At 42.0% G+C, this 20,930-nt stretch overlaps 1 protein-coding gene across 4 annotated transcripts in view; it reads left to right on the forward strand.

Annotated features, from left to right (window-relative positions):
• The first annotated feature begins 15,719 nt into the window (after window positions 1-15,719).
• Window positions 15,720-20,930, forward strand: part of SCAMP1 (secretory carrier membrane protein 1) — a 149,872-nt gene continuing 144,661 nt past the window's right edge. For 2 of the 4 annotated variants that reach the window (XM_020902675.2, XM_070468581.1), the window contains exon 1: window positions 15,722-15,903. In XM_020902675.2, the coding sequence (XP_020758334.1) occupies window positions 15,847-15,903 (57 nt within the window). In that variant the 5' untranslated portion in view covers window positions 15,722-15,846. Of the gene's footprint in view, window positions 15,904-20,930 lie in introns of all 4 variants that reach the window. The other 2 variants (XM_070468580.1, XM_020902677.2) reach the window with 2 other exon arrangements.

Raw genomic sequence — 20,930 nt, forward strand, 5'->3', positions numbered from 1 at the left:
GGGAAACTCTTTCTACTCATTCAAAAAGAATTGTTTCTGAGAGATGAGCACCTTTTTATTCAGTATTTCCTCACAGGAAATCATGAGACTAGGACCACGCCAGAGGGGATGCATAGATCTAATTTCTTTCTTTCTGCGTACTGAAAGACTATGAAGTGAAACTGCACTGGATTGTTACAGCCTGCCGTGAACTGAATAATTAATGTCTCACAGGATGTACCATTTACAGCTGACTGAGTCAGAGTTTGGGATCCATACTGTAAACTTCTGTACTTGTTCACTTTGCATAGTTTATGGGACCCACAGGATCTGAGGTGAGGGTGGGGATATCTCTCCTGAAGCAAATGGTGGAACCATTGCTAGCTTCCTAGAGAAAGAATGAAAATAATCTTGGATTAGGGAAGGGAGGACTTTATCCTCTCCCCTTGTTGGTGGCATTTTGGGATGTGACTCTGGTTAAGAAGGACATGATAGTAATAAATGACTGTGGAAGATAAGATGGCATTGGCTACTTGTTGTTGGGAAGATCCCCTGGAGAAGGAAATGGCAACCCACTCCAGTATTCTTGCCTGGAAAATCCCATGGACGGAGGAGCCTGATGGGCTATACCCCATTGGGTCGCAAAAGTCGGACCCAACTGAGCGACTAACACACACGTGTTAGTTAAACCCAGGGAATCGGTTGCCATTCCCTTCTCCAGGGGAACTTGTTTCATGCTAAGGGCTAAGGAGAGAAATGGCTCCGGGGGCTCTCAGTGCAAAGCAATGACTGATTGACTCCAGCACTAATATCAAAATTTCCATTTTTTAATTTTTCTTTTGTATGTTCTGAGTCTCCTTTATTTTTTTTCAACCTTCACTAAAATTTCAAGTGATACGGTTCAAGTTATTCATGTTGTAAGATATTAGGAACAAGCCTGTGTTCACTATTGAAACAGGTGGAGAAATGTATCTTCCCCCACGGTGTCCTCTTCTCTGAAGTTAGCTTGGTGGTAGTTATCAGAAAATTGAATGGACATCTTGGCTGGGTAGAGGGTATTTGTCATACACCAGACAAGAGCTGAGTGCAAGTGGACACTGTATTGCCAATGTGAGACATCTTCCCTGCCAAAATTCCAAAAGGATGAAATTGGTCAGTGTTGGGAGATATTTTGACATCATACAGATGAGACTGATTATCTAGCCAGTAGACATTTTAGTTATAGTAGGTCCATCTCATAGAGTCAGTCAAGCCAGTAGGATATCTCGGCAATTAAATCGTACTAGTTTGGTACTAAATACTAACCACAGAAAATTCAACGAAAAACTGATTTTTGTTGCTGTTGTGGTTCAGTCACTAAGTTGTGTCCAACTCTTTATGACCCCATGGACTTTGGCACACCAGGCTCCTCTGTCCTCTACTCTCTCCTGGAGTTTGTAGAGGACAAATTTATGTCCATTGAATTGGTGATGCTATCTAACCATTTCATCCTCTGCCACCCCCTTCTCCTTTTGCCTTCAGTCTTTCCCAGCATCAGGGTCTTTTCCAATTATTCATGGTTAATTATTAATAATAAAATAATGAGCTTATTATCTTCTCAAAAATGTCTAATATTGAAAAAGAATATGACAAGAACAGATAGTTGAATTATGCTAAACTAAAGGAAGTGAAAGTCACTCAGTCGTGTCTGACTCTTTGCAACTTCTACAGGCCAGAATACTGGAATGGGTGGCCTTTCCCTTATCCAGGGGATCTTCCCAGCCCAGCGATTGAACCCAGGTCTCCTGCATTACAGGCGAATTCTTTACCAGCTGAGCCACAAGGGAAGCCCAAGAATACTGGAGTGGGGAGCCTATCCCTTCTCCAGGGGATCTTCCTGACCCAGGAATTGAACCCAGGTCCCCTGCATTTCAGGCGGATTCTTTACCAATTGAGCTCTCAGGGAAGCCCCATGCCAAAAGAAAACCAGATTTAAAAATGAATGTGGCCTGTTTCCCATAGGATTTTTTTTCCCTTTAATCGCCTTGACGAGAATGAAGGGACATGTTGACCAAGGCATGTAGACAAATGTTTGTATGTTACAAACAGATGTTGTTTGGCATCTCTTTGTTTATGGAACAAAGGTACAAATTCTTCCTGTTTCCCAGGAAAATTCTAGAACAGTGAAGACTGTTACTAATCCAGTGTTTTCTGTGCTTTATTTTTTTGCACATCAGGATTCCTATTGTGCTCTTCTAAACACATGCTGAGGGGGTTATTTCCTTACTACAATAGCACTGTGGGAACCTTAGTTTGATTTACAAAGCATTATAATTCTTCAAAAGCACAAACATTAAAAAATTCTAATTGGAGATGGGCAGGAAAGAAGGAAACACACATACTGATATATATACACACACATATATGATTTTGTTTTCAGCATGAGTTCTGTCACAAAAATGTTGCAGTTCAGTTACTCTGGTATATATAAAATATCTAGCAAATTTTGACAATTACAGATTTTACTTTGCTTGGTAGAAGATTGTACTTGTTTGGACACAATTATACATTATACATAGAGAAGGATATGGCAACCCACTCCAATACTCTTGCCTGGAGAATCCCACGGACAGGGAGACCTGGTGGGCTGCAGCGCATGGGGTCATGGGGTCATGGGGAGTCGGACATGATTGAGTGACTTCACACACACACACACATTATACATGCCTTACAGCAAAACACATGTGCAGAACTTATGTTGTACAGATATTTTAATGGGGGTTGGCAAACCCGAGGGCCAAGATCAGTCACACCCATTTGTTTACATATTACCTACATGCCTGGAGTTACCCAAGCTGTAAAGTCTCTTGTCCCCTGGAGTGATGACTCATTAACCTCCCAGCACTGATGTCTGACAATATGCAGGGAGTACTGCCCGGGAAGATCACTTGCGTTTTGGTGTCCAGAGTTTTATTGGAACTTTATTCCATAGGCATAATTGATTGATTTCTTGCTTCTGTGGTTGAACTCAGTCTCCAGGTTAATAGATACTGTGTGACTCAAACCACATGGCTGATCTCTCTGATATGGCCAGCTTGCACCCTAAACAAAGACAGTCCTATTGGTTATGACATAGGTCACTTTCCAGAAGCCTTTTTATATCTACTGATAAAAAATTAACTAAAAATTTAAAATATAATGAATGTCAGTATCAACGTCTGGTCCTAAGATATTCACAGGCAAATAATACTGTTAAGAAAAAGGATGACACATAGGGAGTCTCCTTGCTAAGACTGATTTAAACCTCTGAACATTGTTTTGATTCACACAGAGCAGAGTGATTAAGTTTTGGGAAAGAGTAGGTAGTAGGGGCTTCCCATGCCATCAATAAATGTTGATTGAGGGCCTCCTTTCAACAAAGTAACTGCCAGGCACACATGTTCTCCAGTTTTTCACATATTTGTTCCAGACTGTGCAGGGGAAAAAAAAAAGTGATTTTCAAACTAAGGCAGAAAATTATTTTATTCAAAACAGTTCATTCTAGATCTGTAAAGTAATTTTTTCAAATCTAGGCCCTGTGAAGATTTGGGATTTTTTACACACTTAATTTAAGCTAAAAATAAGTCATTTCTTTCTCCTGAACCTATTTTCAAGTTAGTAACATAACGGATAGTTACTAAACAAATAGAAAGTAAAGTAAAGGAAGAAATGGTCCATGTCTCATCTATCTTTCAATTTTAGGTTTTAAAAATGAAGTTGTGTCTCTACACTTTATATTCAATAATATCTCACTTTCCCCCATTCATTATTATACTTGTTTTTTTCACATTATTTTTTCACACATTTAAAGAAAACATTTTGATGGTTATATAATAGTTCTTGCAAGGATTTAACATTGTTGATTTAACCATTTGACTTTAGTTTTATATGCGTGCATGCTAAATCACTTCATTTCTATGTTCTAAAATAATATTTTTATTTCTTGGTGGGATAATGAACCATAACATCACTTCAAATTTCTTTTTTCTGAAATCTATGCAAGCAGATCGGGTAATTCAGAACCTTTCTTCTAATAGATATCAATTGTTTATATAATTAAACATATGTATTTACATATGAGGGCTTCCCAGTTGGTGCTAGCGGTAAAGAACTCGCCTCCCAGTGCAGGAATAAGAGACACAGGTTCAATCCCTGGGTCAGGAAAATCCTCTGGAGGAGAGCATGGCAACCTACTCCAGTGTTCTTGCCTGGAGAATCCCATGGACAGGGGAGCCTGGCAGGCTACAGTCCATGGAGTTGCAAAGAGTCAGACACAACTGAAGTGACTTAACACACACACACATTTACATATGAATTAAATTTAATAATCAAGTGAAGTAAGCTTTCTTGCTTAAATTTTTCTTTACTTTGACAATTACTAAGAAATATTTAATACTATGTCTTATTTGTATGTTTAATCAAAGTGAGTTTCCAGAAGATTTCCACATAAGGAAAAAAAAATCAAAGTTGTCTAGTAAGGAGTGATGGTCTTGGGCAGTGTGGTTCGGCCTGCGGTGAGTAGTCACAGGGATAGAGGATGGGAAGATCTCTTTAATGATTCTGCCACCCGGAAGTCAGAAAGTGTGGTTTTAATCTCAGCTCTGCCTCCTAGCTGATGGCCTGAAGGCTTCCACCTCCTCGTTTTGATGTTACTACTTTTCTCTGTGGTTCATTCCATCCCTCTGCTTCCGCTCAGAAGGATGTGATGTTGCCCTCGTGTTCTCAGCCTGATCCCTTCTCTCCATCCCTCCAATATTGGCAAGGCTCTTGGTTCTGAAGTGAGCTTCTTTCTTCCCTCCTGTGACACAGAGCTATCTCTTCTCAGTATCTTGCTGCATTTCTAGTGACAATAGCTCTTTATTTAGTCTCCTCTCCATTACAGATTTTCTTTCCCTAGGAATCGGCATGCGTTTCTGAGGGCTGCGTGGAAAGGCAGTCAAGTGTTGTATCTCCTGCTGGGTCCAGATTTGTCCTCCTTCTCAGACCTCAGCTGTGGGTTCTCCCATCCCCTCCTCTGGGCAGAACACTTTCCCCACCAAGTACATTGCCTGTCAGAGGATAAAGAAGACTTTCTGCTCCCCAGTGGGGTCAGGGCCTCAGGCCCAGAGGCTGGCTGTCAACATCTCCCACTGTTCTTCTGATGTTCCTACAGTCCTCTTAAAGCTGGGCTCTGGTGTGCCATCTACAGGCCACCCTGACATTTTGAGACCTGTCTGAGTTCTCAACTTCTCATCTCGAGCTAATGCTCTGGGACCCTCACTCCACTGGTTTAGAAATTACTGGACTTGATTACAATCTCACATCATTAAATCTCCATTGAGTTTATTTTTCAAATTCATTTGTGTACCAAACTACAGTTTAATCAGGAAACTGGTCTAATACCCTTGTGAAAACGTGAGTAATTTCTTTGGAATCTTGCCTAACTGAGTAGATGTTTTCAGTTCTTATTTTATGATCACTTTTTCCTGTTGCCCTTTACAGTGAAAAGTGGGTGACAAAGCAGGCAATAGGAAGGGAAATAATTTTTAAAAAATTTTATCTAGAAATTTCATTGTTCTTAAAAAATCTCTAGAAATTTTCCCTATAGCTTTTATGTACTATGATAAAATGTAGCATTTATGGCAAAGCTTCAGAAGGTATGGTAAAATCTGTTATTAACAAGGCAAGTGATACAAAGAGATCAGAAAAGCCGTTAGGTGAGTGCCAACCTCAAGTGAACGAGATTTCTTTTTTAACCCTATCTATACATCTATCCATACAATCATTTAGATTTCAGATTATATCAGATACTGTTCCGGGTATCAAGGCTGTGAATGATCAAGACATGGTGTGTGCCCCAGAGGGATATATAATCTAAAAAAAGACAAAGATGTGTCAAGAGATCTTATAGAGATGGCTGATGCCCAGGTCATATTCCTTTGGCCACCTCTGACTTGAGCTGTGGAAGGCAGTAACCAAGTAGGTTAAAGGCTCCTCACTACTGGTGTCCACTAAGTTTCTCAGTTTTAAGCTACTTGAATGCATATGCGGTGTGTGTACGTGTGTGTTGAATGCCCCACAGAAAATCCCAACCAATTCCCACTGGGATTCAGCCCCAGTTACCCACAATTGTAAACTGCTTAATAATTCTTCCTTTACTGACTTTCTCTCTTTGTCGGTCTCATTCTTCCTCTCTCTCAATCTGGCTTCCTGGGAATACCACCTAAATAGACTACGTGTACTCAAGCTCCTTGTCACTTTCACCGCAGATCCCAATTTTGATAGAAACCAATTCTGGTAGTACCAATACAAAGTAATATTTTTGTTGCTGTCCAGTTGCTAAGTCCCGTGTGATTCTTTGAGATCCCATGGACTGCAGCATGCCAGGTTTCCCTGTCCTTCATCATCTCCTGGAGTTTGCTCAAACTCATGTCCATTGAGTCAGTAATATTGAGTTGGCCAAAAAGTTCACTGGGTTTTTCTTTAGCATCTTAAAGCATCTAATATCTGTAGGTGATGAAGATATACACAGAGGTCTCTTGTTCTACAGAGGATGGAGTAATTAATATCCTGGGTAGAAGTTTCCAAGAAAGACTATTGCAGGAGCCAAGGAAAGGGAAAAATTAGAAATTGATAGTTAAAAGATAAGTATCTCCAATGTCTTTAACTATAGTTCAATACGAGATAGCTCTGGGATGACATAACAGAGGTACTTTGCATATCTCCTGTTATGTGCATGACATACTTGTCTGAGCTTTTCTGGGCTTTCTAGAGGAGTGAATGATGAGAAGTTGGAGCTAATACTCAGCTCTCAGACTAAGAAGATTTCAGAACTAAAAATAGGAAGAGTTCTATGCTTTGACCCTTGAAACCAACCCTGGATCAGGGAGGATACTTCAAGGTAGGGGAAGGTCAAGATACCCCAGGCTTGGTCCAGAGATAATAGTTGTGGTCATGGATAAAAGGGCAGTTTGCTTGCAACACTGCGTGTGGCTTTCTTTTTTTTTTTTTTTAAATTTTGTGTGTGTGGCTTTCTATTGTCTTGTAACCAAGCTCCTAGGAGAAAGTATGCCAGGTTCCATGAGAGAAGGACTGTGAAAATTTAAAGAGAGGGTCAAAAGAAAAAGCCGTGATTTGTCAAATCATTGTAAAAAGAAAAACAAAACTCTAAGATTATGAGAGATTTCCTGTGGAAGGCCCATTCCCCAGGAAAACCCAGTGCTTTGACTAAGGGGTCTGGAGAATATTAGAGGCCTGTGTTAATGGGAGGAACAACATTAACTGCTATATTTTCTCAGCTCTAGAGCCTAAAACCATGCCAAGAGGCAGGCCTCCTGAGGCCACAAATGGGAGACGCCAGCCTTGGCAGGTGGCCCATCAACTGGGCAGATGAAGGAAGTTACACAGTGGGGGTTGGGTGAAAAGCGCAGGTTCTCAGACTCAGACACTATGACTATGGTTATCTACATCCCTGCCGTTGTTTCCCCCCTGGTCATCTGGTATTTGGATACTGGAAAGCATGTGAGTTACAATAGGCTGCTTAATGAGCCAACAAGATTATGCCACTTCTTCAAAAAAAATAAAAAACCAACACGGACTTCTGCATTTGGGCAATACAATAAAGCTTAATGCAGCATGTGAGGACAAATAAGACAAACTCCCAGTAGGAAGCCTCTAGTTCTCAACATAATTCTTCAAATCACTTTCAGATCCACTCACCTCTCTAAGTTTCCATTTTCTCATTTGTAAAATGGAAATAATAGCACTTACCTCCCAAAGACATGTTGCATATGAGAAAATGTCTATTCAGCCTCCAGCGTCTCAGTGCCTGACATAGACCAGGCATTTAAGAAATTCTAGCTGTCTCTACCCTCTCTTCTCATGAGACAAGGAAGAAAATAGCCATTTCAAATAAATCTGATTTCTTGAAATTCTCAGCATTAGATATAGGGAGAACCTGAAAGCAACTTTTCTTGTCTTAAAGGCCTAATAATCAGATTGGGGTATTTCTCTCAGGAGGTCAGAAAATGTGTTAGATTGCTCTGATTATTTCCTCTTTTAAGAGTCTCCTGAAAAATTTATGCTTGATGTGCAATCTAAGAATTATAAACTGTCCTTACTTTGAAGACTTTTATGTAATTGTATAGACTTTAGGTCATATCAAGTACGATTATACAATTCATGGTTATTGGAAAAAAAAATCAGTTTTCGGAAAATGTACTTAGATAAAAGTACTAGTGTTCTTTCTGTCTGTTCACACAAGAACAAATCAAATGTCCAAAGAAGTCACAGGACTGTAATACTTCTTTTACTATTTTACTATATTTATATGTTACTATATACATTATTATATATTATTATACATAACTATATATTGCTATATATTTCTTGAGAAACTTGTATGCAGGTCAGGAAGCAACAGTTAGAACTGGACATGGAAGAACAGACTGGTTCCAAATAGGGAAAGGAGTACGTCAATGCTGTATATTGTCACCCTGCTTATTTAACTTATATGCAGAGTACATAATGAGAAACGCTGGGCTAGATGAAGCACAAGCTGGAATCAAGATTGCTGGGAGAAATATCAATAACCTCAGATATGCAGATGACACCACCCTTATGGCAGAAAGTGAAGAGGAACTAAAAAGCCTCTTGATGAAAGTGAAAGAGGAGAGTGAAAAAGTTGGCTTAAAGCTCAACATTTAGAAAACTAAGATCATGGCATCTGGTCCCATCACTTCATGGGAAATAGATGGGGAAACAGTGGAAACAGTGGCTGACTTTATTTTTTTGGGCTCCAAAATCACTGCAGATGGTGATTGCAGCCATGAAATTAAAACGCTTACTCCTTGGAAGGAAAGTTATGACCAACTTGACAGCGTATTAAAAAACAGAGACATTAATTGGCCAACAAAGGTCCGTCTAGTCAAGGCTATGGTTTTTCCAGTAGTCATGTATGGATGTGAGAGTTGGACTATAAAGAAAGCTGAGTGCTGAAAAATTGATGCTTTTGAACTGTGGTGTTGGAGAAGACTCTTGAGAGTCCCTTGGACTGCAAGGAGATCCAACCAGTCCATCCTAAGGAGATCAGTCCTGGGTGTTCATTGGAAGGACTGATGCTGAAGCTGAAACTCCAATAATACTCTGGCCACCTCATGAGAAGAGTTGACTCATTGGAAAGGACCCTGATGCTGGGAGGGATTGGGGGCAGGAGGAGAAGGGGACGACAGAGGATGAGATGGCTGGATGGCATCACCAACTTAATGGACATGAGTTTGAGTAAACTCCGGGAGTTGGTGATGGAGAGCGAGGCCTGGCGTGCTGCGATTTCTGGGGTTGCAAAGAGTCGGACACGACTGAGTGACTGAACTGAACTGAACTGATATATTGCTATACATGCATATATTTTACTATTACTATATAATTTACTATGTATATTATAGCATACACTATATAGCATATAATTTACTATATAATTTATGTATTTCACTATAAGGCTCTTTTTCTTTTTAAAAATAGTATTTTAAATATGATTACTGGTAAATGCATCCTTACTGTTTAGCTAAACAAATATGTGTTCTTTGGGCTTCCCAGGTGGTACTAACAGTAAAGATCCTGACTGCCACTGCAGGAATTGCAAGAGGCATGGGTTTGATCTGTGGTTGGGGAAGATCCCCTGGAGTAGGAAATGGCAACCCACTCCAATTTTCTTGTCTGGAGACTCCCATGGACAGAGGAACCTGGTGGGCTTCTGTTTGTAGGGTTGCAAAGAGTCAGACATGAATGAGCACATGTGCACACACACACATACATTTTGTGTGTTGCATAATGTATACATGTATGCAATACTGTCTTTCTCTCTTGCAAAATGAGGATAATTTTCACCATACTGTTCCTATTCGGACTAGTTTAGCTAATAAGATGAGCACCACAGTTAGTTCTTGCATCTCATTGGTCCATACCATTTGAAATGATTCCACAGTCTTTCTATGAAGTCATTGTTTAGAATTCAGATTTTCAGTCCAGAAGACTTTATCACAGTAGCTTTACAATTCTGTTTGTATTGACTATTAAAATGCTTACTCTTAATTTTATATTTGGACTTACTCTGACCAAAGATGTTAAGTGGTAATCTCCTTTATAAACTAAGACATTTTAGCTTATCTCTTTATCACAATTATCTCTTGAGTATCTTCTTTGAACAAGATGCTATGCTTGGCTCTGTAAATAATATAAAGACGGAATTTCTCCCTGCATTCAGAAGCTCACATCATGGAGAGAGACGGAAATATTCATCTGATCCAAATATCAATAGCTACCATATGTGCTGGGCATGTATCAATACTAACTTTATACCCATGGTATATTGGTATATTGTGAGTTCTGAAACAGAGATACAGAATTGTTTAGATACTATGGGAAGGTAGAGACAAGTCTGGATTAGGGATCACCAGTAAGGATTTGTTTAGGGCGTGTTATTTGAAATTGACCATGAAGGATTGGTTGGACTTTGACAGGTGAGAACTGAGTGGGAAATGGACATTCTTGGTACCCAGGACTGTATGTGCATGTAGTCATAGGTAAATGAAGACTCAAAACATACATTTATTTTTGCTGAGTTTATTGTGTTCCCATACTGTACAATACTTTATGCAATAAATCATAAGAGAATGCCACTATGATATAATTATCTGAAGGATACTCAGACCATTCAGCCTCTTGAATCACATGGGAAAAGGTGATGAGAGAGAGCTGGTTGGGATGAATTTAGTTTAGGTGGTGAGCTTAGAAGGCTGTAAGCTGGAAAATGGGTGGTGGTGTGAATGAATACATCTATGGGTCTCATGAGGCTATAATCAAGGTGTCATTGAGGCTGAATCCCTTTTTGAACACTCATGAAGAATCGTCTCCTTGCTCACTAAGGTTGTTGACAGAATTTATCCTCCTGGTTTTAGGATGGATATCTCCATTTACTTGGCTGTTAGCTGAGAGCTGTCCCCAGCTGCTAGAGGCCACTCACATGCCTTGGCTCATGACCTCCTTTCTCCATCTGCAAAACCGACAATTTCTCTGCTTTCCTCTTCCACTTTTAAGGACTCATGTGATTCCACTGGGTCTACCTGCATAATGCAGTATAATCTCCCCATCTCAAGTTCTTAACCTTAATTGTATGTGTAAAGTCCCTTTGGCCATGGAAAGTGACATATTCACAGATACCAATGAGTAGAATGTTAACATCTTTGAGGGACTATTATCAGGCCTACCACACAGCGCCTTCAACTCCTTTGATACCTTCTTGAAGTATAGCTGGTGGCTGAACAGAGGCCACAAATGCTCCTGTGGGTGCGTGGTTGGTATCAGTAGCAGGGGACACGGCAGCACAGCTGGAGACTGAGTCTTCTGCAAGAGATGATGGGTTTCAGTTTTAACCCATTTGTGAACCCAGAGTCCAGTGAAACTTTTGAGGTTGGAAATACAAATTTCCAGCTTGTCTTCTCAATTCTCAACAGCTGTCAGTACAGGAAACATGGAATTCAGACTAAGCCCTTGCCCAAAGGATTCACAGGTTAAATGTGTCAGGCTGAGGGAGCAGTATGATGATGGAGTATGACAGAAACTAAAAGAATGGACAGAAATTAAAAGAATGCTGATTAGCAGAATGTTGTGTGTGTGCTCAGTCATGTCCGATGCTTTGCAACTCTATGGACTATAGCCCGCCACGCTCCTTTGTCTATGGGATTTCCCAGGCAAGTATACTGGAGTGGGTTTCCATTTCCTTCTCCAGGGGACATTCCAGACCCAGGGACTGAAACCGCATCTCCTGTCTCCTGCACTAGCAGGCAGATTCTTTACCATTGAGCCCCTGGGAAGCCCTCTAATAGAATGTTAGAGCTGTTTAAAGGACACGAGGGACTTTTCTGGTAGTCCACTGGTTGACTCTGTGCTTCCAACGCTGGGGGCACAGGTTTGGGGGAAAAAAAAAAGGACCTGAGATATCATTTAGCCCTGTTCTGGGCCTTCTAGGTTTACAAAGTTTCCTGGGAATAGACCCTACCCTTACAACTTGTTCACTGCTTTATCCCCACTATCTAATACAATATTCACCACTCAGTAGTTTCCCAGTAAGTACTTGTTGACTAGCGTGGAAACTCAGGTCAGAGAGGTGAACTGATGTGATCAAGGTCACAGAGTTGATTTATGCCAGAGCAACTAGTCTGACTCTTCATTTGCTCGATCATGTGGGGCAGTGGTATAAAGAACCTTCTTGCAGTGCAGGAGGCGCAAGAGAGGTGGATTCGATCCTAGGGTTGGGAAGATCCCTTGGAGAAGGAAATGGCAACCCAGTATTCTTGCCTGGAGAATTCTATGGACAGAGAAGCCTGGTGGGGCCCCAGTGTCGAACACAACTGAGCGCGTGTAAGCACCTGTCCATCCTTCCTAGAAAATGAACTACTCCAACAAATAAAGCCTCCCGTATGCTTTCTCTCTACCTTGCACATAGCATTCTTCTTCCTCTATGAAATAGTACCAACCAAATCTATCCATTTAATGTCTCAAATGTGATTTGATACATTTGACCTCTTTTTCTAGTTTCTCCATTCACTTCCTTTGTAACTGAGGCAAATGACTTAAATGTTCAAACTAAGTTTCTTCTTCGGTCTTGAGAGGGGCTAAAGGTTCTTTCAGTTCTCATGGCCTGTAATTCTAAATTTCATGAAAGGTACTAACACACTCACCTGTGGACCATATGTCTGAATATCCTTTGTCCTTGAAGTATGGTCATTATATCACCCCTAACAGAATCACCTGGGGTCCTTTATACTGATTTTGTAACTGTTGTAAAGAATAAATAGATGTATACTTGTTGATTTGGAGGTATTTCCATTAAGCTATGCTTCCCAGCACTTTTCACCTTTATAGTAATGGTACACATAAAAAGATAAATATTTATGTGGTGTACTGGGGTAAGAAACCATAGATTGTCTCTTTGTCAATGCCCATCTCACTGGAAAACTACTATTGAATGAGAAAAACAATTTGCACAAAAAAAAGACCCTTTTTTTCAAGACAATACCAAAATTCTGTATGACTTATGTACAAGCATACCTGAATGAATATGTATTATATCTGCATATGATTATGTGAGTTCCATTATGTGTTTGTAGATATACAGTATCATAAGAATAGAGAGGAAGGAAAACAAAAAAGAAAAAAAATTTAAGAAGGTTAAAAACATTAGTGAGTATGCTATGAACTCATTTAGGTATTTATGTAAAAGAATATAGTCATATGTAAAGGCATTTAAAACTAGAATAAATATGTAAGAGTGGGATGAATGGAAAAAGTAGCATCGACATATATACACTGCTATGTGTAAAATAGATGGCTGCTGAGAAGTTGCTGTATAACACAGGGAGGCCCAGTCTGGTGCTCTGCGATGACAGAGAGGGGAAGCACAGGCGGAAGGGAGGGAAGGTTAAAAGGGAGGTGCTGTGCTGTTTTCAGTCACTCAGTCGTGTCCGACTCTTTGCAACCTGATGAACTGTAGCCCACCAGGCTCCTCTGGCCATGGGGATTCTCCAGGCAAGGATACTGGCCTAGGTTACCATGCCCTCCTCCAGGAGCTCTTCCCAACCCGGGGATGGAACCCAGATGGCCCACATTGCAGGCAGATTCTTTACACTCTGAGCCACCAGGGAAGCCCAAGACGGAGGTGATATATGTATAACTATGGCTGATTTGCATTGTTGTAAGGCAGAAGGCAGCACAACACTGTAGAGCATTTTTCCTACAGTTAAATTTAAAAAAAAAAGGCAAATCCATGGCTCCTATTGTAAAGCCAATCTCAGGGGTAGGTGATACAGGGAGGTGGGAGTCTGCATCATTAACAAATATTCCAAGGGATGCTGTAACAACGAAATCTGTAAAATTTTGCATTAAGTGCTAATATCATTAGGTGTGAACTACAGCGTAGTTGGAAATTTCCATCCAGAAATTCAGACTCAGCTGATCTGGGAACATAGTAGATGCATAATAAACAGCTGCTGATTATCTGAGTCATTTGAAGGACAGGTGAAGGGAGTGAGGGCCAGCGTGGTGAAAGAAGTCAATCCATGCTCAGGCATGAGGAGGAAAAATATTTAAGAAAGATGGACTGGGCCCCCTTAGCATTTTCAAATCATTCAACAGTATTTGTTAGGCACTAAATACCTGCAGGCAACTTTTCTCTATCTTATTTCAAACAGGTCTTAAATAACCCTTTACAAACTCAAGAGAGGTGAAGTGTGTGGCACAAGTAGTGTTAAAATTGGGGTTTGAACTCCACACATGTTTTGAGCACTCAGCTATAAACTAGACTCCTGGGAGCTGCTGAGGCTAGGAGTGCAAGTGCATTCAATTTGTATGCTGTTTTCCATGTCCACAATCCTGCAGTTTGGCCATGATCATTCTGGTCTGTCGTCACTTATCAATTGACAGCCCTAGTCTGCTGCCTAGAAGCTTGTCATATATCACAACCTGGATCCCACCAAAGAGAGATGACAGCAAATGCGTTTTTTGTTTATTGTCACTAGCCAGTATTTTTCACAGTGGGGAGAAACCATTTCCTAGGTGACTTTGAACAGTGCAGGAAGACCAAGAAAACCAACTCTGATTCCTTCCAAGTGAAAATAATTCTGGCTTTTGCTAGCTTTGTCTGCTAAGTGTTTTGCTGTTAAGAGCAAAAGGAAGGTGAGAAGGGAATAATGCAGAGATGCCCTTTCATTAAGTTCAGGGGTGAGACAACACATGAATACAAATTTCATATCATACTCATTTTTGGTAATCTTTGGCGTTGGGTGCGTGCGTGCGTGCGTGCTAAGCCTCTCCAGACCCGGTGGACTCTAGCCCACCAGGCTCCTCTGTCCATGGGATTCTTCAGGTAAGAATACTGGAGCGGGTTGCCATGCCCTTCTCCACTGGTGTTGGGTAGTGACTAGGAAATCAGAGGTGTATATTTTGCCCCCAAAGGCCTGAATGAAAACAAAGACGGCATCTGTTTGTCATCTAGTAGATGATTACTTGAAGGCCTTGATCTCTGGACCTGTGCCACCCCGCGATCATTTCAGGAGACGTAGCCATTTTGCAGATTCTGGAGGATGGTAGAAAGGGCCAGACCCTGGTATCGACTCGTTCTCAAACCTCCGCGGAGCCAGTCCAGATCGGTGGCATCGAGGCTGGTCTCCGTGACTTGGCAGCGACCCAGGGGCGGAAAAACCGGAAGGCTGGGATTCCCAGGTGGGGTCAAGGGTGTGCGAAATTCATCAGCGAGGACTGGGCGCCACGGGGAGTAGTCTTTGGAGACAGGTTCCCCGCTCCTCTGCGTCCATGAAGTAGCCACTCCTTCCCGAGGTGTGTAGCCTGCGTCCCAGCTGCCTTCCCGTCCTGGAGACGTGGGTTCAGTGTATCTTTTTCTTAACCCGCAAAGCGCGATCTCTCCCCTAAATTACGCTCGGCCTCAGGGGGCCGATTTTAAACCAGTAATACAACCATGTCCAGAGAGACGCCCCGCTCATTCAAACGCCGAGCATCGGTAGGGCGCTGGGCCGGGAGCACCTTGGCTCGGGGCCTCCCCCGCCCCTCGTTCCTTCTCGGTCGCGGCGAAAGCCCGGATCGCGGGACGCGGCCGCGAGGACCGGGGCCGCGAACGCGGCGCGGCGCCGGCGGCCCGCCGCACCGGGCATGCTCAGTGGCGCGGCCTGCCGGGCGGCCTCGCGAGCCGCCCCCGGATCTGCGCGGCGGCGGCGGCGGCGACGTGAGCGCGCAGGGGGCGGCGGCCTCGCCCCGTCTCTCTCTCGGCGCCTGGGTCGGGTGGGTGACGCCGAGCGCGAGATGTCGGACTTCGACAGTAACCCGTTTGCCGACCCGGACCTCAACAACCCTTTCAAGGTGAGCGTCGTCCCCAGCATCTCCCGCCGCCGTGACGCGTCGTTGTTTGTGTAAACCGACAAGTTTCCTTCGCGCCCACGGCGCCCGCTACTCAGCCCCTGAGACCGAGGCGCGGGGCCGCTGCGGTCCCCGTGTCACTCGTGTGGGGGTCAGAGTGGGACCTCCTGAGCTCCCCATGTGGCCGGGCTCCCCCCGTCCCCGACCGGAGAGGGTCGTGCCCTGGCCCGGGAGTGGGGGCTCCCGAGGCTGAGGGGGTTCCCGGCCCGCCTCCCGGGAGCAGGGCGGGCGAGCGCCCGGAGCAGGTGGACTCGTCACCTGCGAGGCCGGCGCGGCCGGGCTGGGCCGGGCCGGGCCGAGGGCCAGCACGCCGCAGCAGAAGGGGGCTCGCCCTCCGGCGGGGTTGTCATGGGGACCCGCGGCGGCGGCTGCGGGGAGCTGCGTGGGGTGATGGCCGCGATGTGGAGGAGAGGTGAGGGCGCCGAGTACATTGTGATTTTAAAAAGGGTTTTGTTTTTATTTTATGAACTTGTGTTGCGCCCGGATACCGCACGCGGCGCTGCCATCCCTACTCCCCACCGTTTGCCTGAGATTGGAGGTACTGATAGCAAAGCCTAAGTTCCATATAAATAAACACACCTGGAAAACAATAGTGCACGTGGACGAGCATCTTCCTTTCCTAGCGCTCTTAGTAAGGTAAACGCGATATTTCCCAAGCTTCTGGGGCGTCAGCTGTTCTCTGGGCTCCGTGAGGATAGCCTTTCCACCGTGAGCTGCGTTCCTTCTTGGAGTCTGCCTTGTAGATTTCCAGCTTCCGAGGGGTTTGGCTTAGAAACGGGTAAAGGAAGGCGGCTACGACGTTCATTATCTGCGCCTAAATGAATGCAATGTCAAAGGAACTATCTTTCTAAAAAGTACCACTCCAGGTTTCTTAGTGATCGCATTTGTTTAGCACGTGTAATTTATTTCTGACTATTGCTTGAAGTTGGTTCTTTAATTTCCCTGCATATGTATCAGTACAATACTAACAATTTATGGTCGTACACGGATCGCTTTTCTGGCTTGTTGAGTTTACATCTTTTCTTTCTACTCCTGGTTTTATTAATAATTCTAGAAGAGGAGAAACACCCCTTCCCTGTTGATCGCCTGATAATTTCGTGGAGGATTATCTTAAGTAAATGATTCTGGTTGTCACTGACAGTTTGACTCACCCTGTAGAAATGTAGAATGGACTCAGTCAGTTATTCTTTGCCTCTAATATCACCTAAGAAAATTCTATACACCTGGCCTGAAACTTTCAGGTTTTAAAGATAATATGATTGTACTTTGAGGAGAATTTTTTTTTCCCCTAGAAATTAGTATTTAGTATTCCATCATTCCATGTTGTGGAAAATTAGATTATTGTTTAATCATAGGCATTCTGAAGCGACATCTCATAACTTGCTAGATGGGTGTTATTTTAGAATATTTTGAGGTATAACACAGAGAACCCGTCAGTTCTTCCTAATTCAAACAATTCATTGATGCTGTTTATTTAGCATCTGACCGTTTTGCTATTTTCTATTATACTGTACCATTTCCTGGCTTTTATTAGGTAGCTATTTCTCTTGTTAGGGAAAGACAATGTTGCCCTTTTAGCCCAGACTGCTTTTTTTAAATGACTAGTTTTGATTGGACTATAGTTGCTTTACAGTGTCCTGTTAGTTTCTGCTGTCCAGCAGAGTAAACCAGCTCTATGCATACATATATTCTTTTTTCTATTTCCTTCTCATTTAGGTCACCACAGGGCAGTGAGTACAGACTGCTTTATCGTCACATATAGTGTTTCCATGACACTTTTTCTTCTTCTGCAGTACTTAAGGTTGCTGTAGTAATTCTAAACCCAAAAGTAGCTTTAAATACTCATTCACTGTGGCATAAAATTATAAACCATTCTTGTTTTTTATAAGTGCATTCAGAAGACAATGATTATTTAGGTTCATAAAATTCTTCAAAGATAGATCAATTCAGGCCTAAAGAGGACTTGGTTGTACACCTTTACCTATTTTTGGTGACTGTTTTATCATTGTGTACCTGACCTTTTATCTTTCCATTTAAGTTCAGCTGCCTTTTTCTTCTCACAGTAAAAGTTTACCTTTATAGCATATTCTTTTTTCTTGCCACTATTGGTTTCCTTTCATGTAGATGTTGATTTTTGAAATAGCATTTGTGGTCATCTCTACTTAAATATAAAACATTCCCAGATTCGTCTTTGTGTTAACCTTATCATCAACTTTCCTTACAAACCTGTTCTTATTTTCAATATTTGAAATATTTTAGTATTCAAAAATAAAGTTCATATTTGAAAAATACATGTATTTCACATTTGTCAGCCATCCTAATTTCTTCTTGATTTAAAACTACTTGATTTCCACTGCTAAATTGCTAACTTGTCCATTGTCTTACATCCAGCTGTGGGTAGTGCGGAATTGGCATTAGAATTTAGATCACCTGGTTCTTGCTCTGTTGCTGATGGCACTATATAATCTTGCCTGTTTGCATTTCTGACATCAAAATTCTTGTGTGTGTTTGGTGCTGGAACTTGAGGGTCTCATATTATATTTAAAAGCTTTGGCTCGAGAGTTTAAAACAAAAACACTGCATTTAATTCTGCCTTTGTCTCTGACAGGCCAGCTGCAAAACCTTGTAAAATTGCTTAGCCTCTATATCTTAGTTTACTGTTATGTAGAATATAGTAATAGTACCTTCTTTATAGGATTGTTAATCGGATTAGGTGAACATACATTTAGTGTTATAACTACTCAAAGCAAGGTGGCTTTAATTAGATAATAATAATTAGTATTAATAGTAATTCAAGGGACTATATTTATAGTTAACCATTTTATTTTGGCTTATTAATTTCATGAAATTCATATTCCCTTTGAGTCTTCTAGAGTGGCATTAGAAGCTGTTTGGTGGGTCATGACTGAGGAATCAAGGCCAAAGATAAGTGGTTTGCTTTAGTTTGTTCTACTGGATCAGACGCAGGTTGTCTGAAGTCTAGTGCTTTGTCACTACACGAGCTTCCCCCCCAATAAAAAAAAAAAAATCTCTGTATTAAAATTGAGCAACTGTCCCCTTTATTTTAACCTCAAAAATTAATTCTACTCTATTGAAATAATCTATTTAAAATGGCCTATAATTCAGTGTTCTTATTTAAGTTGTCTTTTTAGTTTCAGTAATACCAGTGGTATCCTAAGAGTTTATTTGAAGTCGAAAATCGAAATCCTTGTCTTAAAAAGAGGCCCATAATTCAAGTATGTTACCCATTTTGTTTTCATTTACAGCAAGTGGATAGCACTCTTATCCATTTAAAATATTAAGACTGGAGATTGGATAGCACTAGGAAAGGACTTTAAGGAATTTTTCTGTGGTAGTCTAACTTTGGAAACTTTATCTTTCAGCATTAATCTGGAAAATATTGGTAGTAATTTATGGTTTATGGTATTTTATGTTCATGTCAACTGCATGAGTTCCCACTGTTTTCCTCAGGTCGGTATTTTGAAAAAGCTTCCATTGAACTGCTGATTATATTTCATCAAATAAAGATGCATCATTATTTTATTTACCTCTCTCAGTTATCTCTGGAGAAGACAATGGCACCCCACTCCAGTACTCTTGCCTGGAAAATCCCATGGACGGAGGAGCCTGGTGGGCTGCAATCCATGGGGTTGCTAAGAGTAGGACATGACCAAATGACTTCACTTTCACTTTTCACTTTCATGCATTGGAGAAGGAAATGGCAACCCACTCCAGTGTTCTTGCCTGGAGAATCCCAGGGACGGGGGAGCCTGGCGGGCTGCTGTCTGTGGGGTTGCACAGGGTCGGACACAACTGAAGCAACTTAGCAGCAGCAGCAGTTATCTATTGCTGTGTAACAAATATTCAGTACATGCAAAATCCCTGCATTTGGAGGCCGACTGCATAACACTAGTTTATATAAGGGGCTTGAGCATCTGTGGATTTTGGTATCCAAAGGGGCTCCTGAAACCAATCTCTGCTTATATACTAACGGATGATTGCCTGTAATCCCAAAATGTAGTGGCTTAAAACAACATTTATTCAGTATTTTGTTATTTGAGTTAGATTTAGCTGGGCAGTTTGTTTTTAAAGGTTATAGTCTAGAGTCACTCATGTGCCTTCAGTTATCCAGCAGCTTGGCCAGGGTGGGGTAGTATAAGATGTCCTGGTGGTTACCTGGGGCTATCAGTGGGCACAAAGTAGGTTCTCTTTCATGTGGCCTCTCCTAGGAGTAGTCTGGGCTGTTTTCATGGTAGCAGCAGTGTTTCAAGAGGGAAAGAGTGAAAGCCACAAGGCTTCTTGAGTCATTTCACTTTTGCTACTATTCTGTTAGTCGAAACAAGCCACAAAACAGTCCAGGTTAAAAAAAGGAGTTGGGAGGATGAGACTTCACTTCTTGATGGAAGGAACTGTGCCCCTCTTGATATAGACCTGGGAAATGAAAAGATAAACTCAGTGTAAAATGGTGAGACACGTACAGGATAACATCATTAGAACTCCCACCATATGGAGGAGGAGTGGGAGGCACATCGCAGTCACTGGTAAGATGTGTGTGCATGCTCAGTCATGTCTGACTCTTTGTGACCCCATGGACTGTAGCCTGCCAGGCTCCTCTGTCCACAGGATTTCCCAGACAAGATTACTGGAGTGGATTGCCATTGCCTTCTCCAGGTGATCTTCCCGATCAGGGATCGAACCAGTGTCTCCTGCATTAGCAGGCAGATTCTTTACCACTCAACCACCTTTGAAGCCCACTGGTGTGAATAACAAGTATGAAATTGAGCTAGGCTCATTAGTTGGGGTCCCCTGTTTTGGGGGCAATGCATGTTCTTTGATTAGGGCCCATTTCTGTTACCTTGGAAACATTTCCTATTATCTTCTGCTTTTGGCTCTACCTTTTAAGAAGCCCTTCTTTTCTATAAATTATCCATTTGTGACTGAGTAGTATTTTTCAATATGCTTCCTTCTCA

This window comes from Odocoileus virginianus, chromosome 6 (genome assembly GCF_023699985.2).
Source record: "Odocoileus virginianus isolate 20LAN1187 ecotype Illinois chromosome 6, Ovbor_1.2, whole genome shotgun sequence".
Taxonomy (NCBI): domain Eukaryota; kingdom Metazoa; phylum Chordata; class Mammalia; order Artiodactyla; family Cervidae; genus Odocoileus; species Odocoileus virginianus.